The sequence below is a fragment of the Cyprinodon variegatus genome, unplaced genomic scaffold, assembly GCF_000732505.1.
Source record: "Cyprinodon variegatus isolate N-32 unplaced genomic scaffold, C_variegatus-1.0 Scaffold25, whole genome shotgun sequence".
Taxonomy (NCBI): domain Eukaryota; kingdom Metazoa; phylum Chordata; class Actinopteri; order Cyprinodontiformes; family Cyprinodontidae; genus Cyprinodon; species Cyprinodon variegatus.
In genome coordinates this window covers 2,277,414-2,284,556 of record NW_015150478.1, presented here as the reverse complement: position 1 = coordinate 2,284,556, position 7,143 = coordinate 2,277,414, and the positions used below count along the sequence as shown (strand labels likewise).

The following is a 7,143-nucleotide window of genomic DNA, read 5'->3' as shown; positions in this document are numbered from 1 at the left end:
CTCCCAATATGATGATACTCAGCCTCAGCAATGAACGAAATAATGTCTGTTCTGTAGGTTATTGGAAAAAATAAACAAATTAGCTAATTAACAAAAAATACCTCTTTTGTAGCAAAAATAACTCAAAATGTACAAAAAACGAACAAACATATCAATAGAATATCTTGACTTTCGGAGTCCAGGTGGCTTTTCAGATCCCTTGCACCTCCATTGGACACCGAGACATATGTGCCTGCTTTGCACACTGTGCACAAGGCCTCCCATTTGTCTCGATCCTGTCTGAAAGCGGGGAAACTCTTTTGATTAAGAACAAGGCTGCCCGCACTGGCGCGGCTCAGGGGTGACGTCACACGCAGCGTCGTGCGCAGTGCCCTAGCGTCTGTAAATTTAATGGTCCAATGAAGGTAATTTAAAAAAAACAGGACATTTCCTCACTTTCTAAAAAAAACCCGGGACGCCCAGGACAGGACGTGAAATACGAACATGTCCTGGGAAATACGGACGTTTGGTCACCCTAGTTTATTCCTCTTCACTGGTTGATGATTTTGTTGATGGTGTTGCTAGTTCTCTGCGTACTGCCTTAGACACGCAGCCCTTTGAAAATGAAGAACTTTAAAAATAGAAAGCTGGCTCCCTGGTTTAATACAGAGCTGTGCACTCTGAAGCAAAATGCTAGGAAAATGGAGAAAAAATGGCACTCAGTATGCCTATGGGAATCCCACCTAGTCTGAAAAGATAGTTTACTGCTGTACAAGAGGACCCTTTGCAAAGCAAGAGCAGCATATTTTTCCTCATTAATAGAGGAGAATAAGAATAATCCTAGATATCTTTTTAATACAGTTGCCAAACTCACCCAGAGCCATAACTCTGTTGAACCATCTATCCCACCTGCTCTTAACAGTAAAGATTTTATGGGATTCTTTATAAATAAGATTGATTTTATTAAAAATAAGATCGTTAGCACTCCTCTAACTATGATTGGTTTATCTCTGAAGGGTGAGGCAGCATCTAAAGGTAGCCATAGAGTCTGAACCAGGTTTAGACTGTTTTGATCCAGTTGAACTTTCAAAGTTAGCAAAACTACTAAGAACCTCAGTGAGCTATTGCTGTCCAGCCCAAACCTGGGTGCATCTCTCCTGGGTGTCCTACTGCGGTTCAGGGAACATTCCATTGCTGTCAGCAGTGACATAAAGGGAATGTTCCATAAAGTGAGGTTGCTGCCTGAGGACCGCCCTCTGCTGCGCACCCTCTGGCGTGATCTACAGAGAGACTCCCGTACACTCATTAGGAGTGTATGAGTGGCAAGTCCTTCCATTCGGGACTACTTGTTCCCCATGCTGCGCCATATATGCACAACAGATGCATGTATATGATCACATCCACCCAGAGGATGCAGTGTGTAGGTCCATCGAGAACCACTTCTATACGGACAACTGGCTACAGAGCTTCCCTAACCCAGATATAGCCAGAGATGTCGTAGACCAGCTGAGAGGACTGTTACTGGAGGGAGGCTTCGAGCTGCGACAGTGGGCTAGCAGCATGCCAGACATTATTGGTCACTTGCCTAAGGAGATCAGATCAGAGAGTAGCGAACAGTTGCTAAATCACACCAACATGGATCCGTAAGAAACTGCCCTGGGGCTGCGTTGGTTATGCCACTCAGATGTGCTGCGGGATAAATCACAGCTGCTGGAGAGCTTCCCTGTAACCATGCTGAACATCTACAAAGTATTGGCCAGCCAATACGATCCCATAGGGTTTCTCACGCCCTATACTACAAGGGCCAAGGTGCTTATTCGGCAGTTGTGGGAGACGAAGCAGGAATGGGACGACCCTCTGATGCCAGGTGAGTTGCTCACAGCGTGGCAAGAATGGGAGAACGAGTTACAGTACATGGACTGCATTAGTATGCCTCGCTGCTACGTTAGTCCAGCCATGGACCATTCAGCCTTCAAGCGAGAGGTCAACATTTTCTGTGATGCATCTCAGCGTTCGAATGGCAGTGTGGGATATCAACGCACAGAAGACGCAGAGGAGCATGTGGAGGTGGCTTTCCTGACAGCTTGGTCCCGAGTGGCCCCCAAGCACCAGCTCTCCATGCCACAGTTGGAGCTGTGTGCTGCACTTACGGGTGCACAACTTGCAAACATGCTGTGGTGATGTGGACAGACTCCTCAACTGTTCTTTCTTGATCCAGTCGGACTCTTGCCACTTTAAGGTGTTTGACGGAGCCCCTATTGCAGAAATTCAAGAGCTGACTGATAGACATGCTCGGCGCTACGTAGAGACGTCAGAAAACCCAGCGGATGACCTTACCCAGGGAAAGTCACCGAAAGACCTCCCAGAGGACCTCAGGTGGCTGCCGTTCCTGCGGCCAGTGCATCCAGTCGCGACGAGTGAAGAAATCACTGAAGAGTTGCGAAAGTCCACAACCTGCCCTGTTAGTACAGTAACCGGCACCCACCATTCCACACCTGATGCTCAGGAGTTTAGCGCCTTTGGTGAACTGGTGAAAGCCACCGTGGAGTACCTTCATGGGGCGGCTGCTGATACTAAAGGGACTCCCACAGCAGAGGAGTTCAAGAAAGAAGAACTCAGAATCCTGCAGTCAGCTCAAAGAGACAGCTTTCCTGAAGAAGTCCAGTTTCTGGCAGCTGGGAAACAAGTCCCTTCCTCCAGTTGCTTAATTACGCTGGCTCCAGAATATGACACATCTGTCCAGCTTATACAGGTTGGAGGTCACCTGAGGGGTTGTCAGGAACTGGAGAATGATGTTATTCACCCTATAGTCCTTGACCCGAGAGATGCTGTGACTAAGCTGCTTATCCAACAGGTTGACCATTATCTGAAACACCCTGGGGCAGAGCGACTCTTTGCAGAGTTGAGGAGGTAGTTCTGGATCCTTCGGGGCTGTGAGGCTATAAGAAGAGAACAGTGCTCATGCCCTGACTGTCAGAGATAGAGAGCCCAACCTGTCAACCCCAAAATGGCAGACTTACCCCCTGCAAGGCTCAGGCTACACAAACCAGCCTTCTACTCTACGGGGATTGACTGTTTTGGTCCGATGCAGGTTAAAGTTGGCCGACAGAATGAGAAATGCTGGGGCTCTTTAAATGCCTCATGATGAGAGCTGTCCATATTGAGGTGCTGTCCACCATCAACACAAACTCCTTCCTGATGGCCTTGAGGAGGTTCATATCACACCGGGGGAAAATAAAAGAGCTGCCCTCGGACCAGGGCACACATTTCAGAGGTGGAGATAGAGAACTACAAGAAGCCTTCCAAGCCCTCCATCCTACCCTCCAAGCAAAGCTGGCAGAATACCAGATCAAGTTCCGCTTCAACCCACCTAGCGCCCCTCACCACGGTGACTCCTGGGGGTGGGAAAGCTCTAACTGCTACCCTGGGCTCACAAGTTGTCAGTGGAGAAGTACTTGCCACCATCATGATTGAAATTGAGGTTAGCCTCAATTCCAAACCCCTCGATTACGTGTCATCGGAGGTAGCAGACTTGAAACTGGTGACCCCTAATCTGTTGCTGATGGGGTGGCAATACCTCACCCTACCCCAGGCAATATACCACAACTCAGAGAGGCTCAGCCGGCGGCAATCGAGAGCCTGTCAGGTGCTTTGGGATTGCTTCTTAGTGCAGTTCCTGTGCCACTACTTGCCCACATTGCAAACCCGGTCCAAGTGGCAGTCGGACAAATCCACTCTTCAGCTGGACATAGTTGTGATGATCGTCGACCCTCAACTGCCCAGAGCATCATGGCCTGTTGGGTAAATCAAGCAGGTGTTCCCTGGAGCCGATGGTCTGATTCGCACAGCGAAGGTTGAAGTTCGTGACCACACTTATGTCCGACCTGTGAGCTGTCTTATCAGACTCCCTGCTATACCAGAGGAGAATTAACAGCGATAGACTGGGTATGACAAATTTGCTGGCACAAATTTGGGGGCGGCTGTTCTGAAGGCTGCATACCTTAGCTGGGGACTTGGGAATATCAAGCCACTAGGGGCGCAATCGCGCTCAATCGGGCTGAGTGCTACTACTATGAGAAAGTGAAGAAGAGACTGACGACGGTGAGATGGGTTTATTGCAAGTAGCAGGTTGTGTTTGTAACATTCTATCCATTGCTCTGCCGCTTTTGGTTCAGTGTGCATCCAGAGAAAGATAAGTTATGTTGTTTATTTGCTGGACGTAACATTACCATTGTATATTGAACCTGTTTAGGCTGACTGGTTGAGTTTATATCCAGTGCTACAGTTCATATTTCTAGCGGTAAATTGCTATTTATCTCGGATGGTTTAAATGGTCATTTATATTATATTTATGCTACTGATCATTTCCTTTGTTGTCAATATAGGACATATATTAATATTATTTCATTTGTGTGCTATTTTGAAGTTTATTGATAATTGCTATTATTTGGGTAATTCCAGAACCACACTGGATTAAGTTGCCATAAAAGGACTGATTGTCTCCATCATTTTTATAAGTCTTGGAAGAACTTAATGTGTTCTGAAAGATGCACACTTCGTGATTACAAATCACAGAAGCCAGTCTATTACCTTTGAACCTCTGGTACACCCATTGTTGGATAGCATCATGTCAAAAACTACAGCAAAGATTTCAGTATGTATGGTTGAACACTTCTAAAGTTTTGTTTTTGAATCATTTAAATATTTCCAATCTTTACATGTTTATTGAAACGAAGAGAGGAAGACAAAGTCTTTTGTCCTATTTTAAAATGTATGTCTGCTTCTGAAAGCGTCTGTATTTTATTAACACTTCTCTAGTTTATTCTCGCCTTCAGATTAATAACTGTGTATGATATACTGTATCTGCATCAGAGGTACATTAAGCTTTTTTTTTACATTAGAAGCATACTTTGTATTTACAATTATTAATAGAACACATAGAATGGATATTTCTCTAATACCTGGACTACCATCATTGATAATTGGAGGACATTTTCCTCTGTGATTAGCATATAAACCTTTAGAGAGCTATTAAGCCTCAGGTGAGGCTTACTTGGAAAAATTATCATTTACTGTGAAAAATTCTTGTTAAAAAAAGAGGAAATTCCAAGGTTCCAAACGTATTATTTGCCCCTTTCAAATAATACATTCTCAATAAACTGAGAAAAGAGAGAAAAAGAACATTATAACTGTAATTACTTGCTCTCTTTGGCACCACAGAACGCACCTCAAATGCATCATGAACTTTGTACAGACTTTTTTTTGTATGGAGGGAGGGACCTACAGTTGATCTTTTTCACTCTCTGTGAACAGCTTTCAGTTCTCCGGGCTGAGTTCACTAAAATGGCATTTTTCCACCTAGTTTTTGGTTTGCTCTGCAAAGCCCTTCTTGTCCTGTTCTCTCTCCTCTTCATTGCCTTTCTGGGTTACTGCTTGTACATTAAGTACATTCATATGAAATATGACCACATACCAGGGCCACCAAGGGACAGGTAAGCAAAGCAAGTCAAGTTGTGTTTGTTGCTGTTCTTTGCAAACATTTTTTTTTTCAATTTTCTTTCTCACACAGCTTCTTTTTTGGCCATTTACCAACACTCCTGAAGATAATGAAAAAAGATGGCTTAGTGCATGACAAATTCCTAGAATGGTAAGCACAGTGAATCGACACAACATTTTTTTGTGCTCTCAGATCTTAAGTGAATGTGTGCATTATAATCTAGATTTATTATTCCCAGTTTAAAATAATTATAAACGTGTTATTTTCAGGTCTGAGACTTATGGACATGTTTTTAGGATAAACTTTCTGCACTCTGTCAGTATATGCATCACGTGTCCAGAAGCAACAAAGGTAAATATATCTAAGAGCTGCAAGAGAAACAGTGTGAGAGGGAATGCACCTTTAATTTGTGTCTGCAGACGAAGACCCTGCTATTATAACACATTAAGTGTTTAAATCTTAATTTTATATTTAATTGGTTCTTGTTTCAGGAAATCCTAATGTCCCCAAAGTACACCAAGTCTAAAAATGTCTACAAAAAACTCTTTAATCTGTTTGGTCAAAGGTAGTGTCTGGATTGTTCTTACCTTTTTATTTAACATGAACAGCCTAGTTTTTAAGGAAGTCTTGTTGTGATACTAATCTCTCAACTTTCACAGGTTTTTTGGGAATGGCTTGTTAACAGCTCGGGATCATGAGATGTGGTACAAACAGCGCCGGATAATGGACCCTGCCTTTAGTAGCTTGTGAGTCATCAGTCTCCATTTATTATATGAGGTTTGAATAATTGCTGGCAGAACTGATCCAAGATAAAACATAACTAAGCATTTATTAATAATCCTCAACCAAAAAAGAAGCACTTAAGAGAACTCTTAGAGCTTAGCATAGAAAATATAGTCTTTGTCCATCCCCACATCCTGATACTGCCACTACTATGCTTCAGATTATGCAAAGGGTGTTCAGGTGGATTGACAGAACAAGTTCAGTTATCATCTATATAACCAGAGCACATGACTCTGGATGTTTCCTTCAGTAGATTTATTGTGGTTCTCCTTTGTTTAAAGATTTAGAAAAATGTTTTGATTTATTATAACGTTACTATGGGCTGCTTATGTTGGTTTTTCTTAGGGTCAGAAACCTTTACAATCCAAAGAGTCTGTTTTTCATCCTCTTTTTTCACGAGTTACAGAAAGAAATATAGAAAAGGTACAAAAGTTTTCATACATTTACATCCATCATTTACAATGGAGGTCATGTCTCACACATTGAACACATAAAGTCAGTGGCATCGTCGTTTAAAGTGAGGTTACTGAAATATGGCTCAGCTTCTGTGAGGACTGCTGTATTCCAACACAAACCAGGGTGAATTACAAAAATGACAAACCCTGGTTCACTGGCAAACTCAGAAGACTTAGGTTGGACAAGGAAGAGGCCTTCAGAAGCGGAGATAAATGCAGATTCCAAGATGCAAAATACCAGTTTAGCAAGGCGGTGAAACAGGCTAAACGACTGTACTCTGAGGCCCCGTCCACACGAAGCCGAACCCTGGCCTGAACGCACAAATTTTTCACCAAACCAGCCTCTCATCCATACGAATCCGGCGTTTCGGGGGTCTGTAAACGATTTTTTTTTATTAAGCCTTCAGAGTGGGAAGATTTTGAAACGCC

At 43.4% G+C, this 7,143-nt stretch overlaps 1 protein-coding gene across 3 annotated transcripts in view; it reads left to right on the top strand.

Annotated features, from left to right (window-relative positions):
* The first annotated feature begins 5,256 nt into the window (after positions 1 to 5,256).
* The window catches only part of LOC107097654 (cholesterol 24-hydroxylase-like), a 31,708-nt gene continuing 29,821 nt past the window's right edge, over positions 5,257 to 7,143 (top strand). For all 3 annotated transcript variants that reach the window (XM_015394906.1, XM_015394889.1, XM_015394897.1), the window contains exons 1-5: positions 5,257 to 5,471; positions 5,549 to 5,626; positions 5,746 to 5,827; positions 5,968 to 6,041; positions 6,136 to 6,222. In XM_015394906.1, the coding sequence (XP_015250392.1) occupies positions 5,323 to 5,471; positions 5,549 to 5,626; positions 5,746 to 5,827; positions 5,968 to 6,041; positions 6,136 to 6,222 (470 nt within the window). In that variant the 5' untranslated portion in view covers positions 5,257 to 5,322. The remainder of the gene's footprint in view (positions 5,472 to 5,548; positions 5,627 to 5,745; positions 5,828 to 5,967; positions 6,042 to 6,135; positions 6,223 to 7,143) is intronic.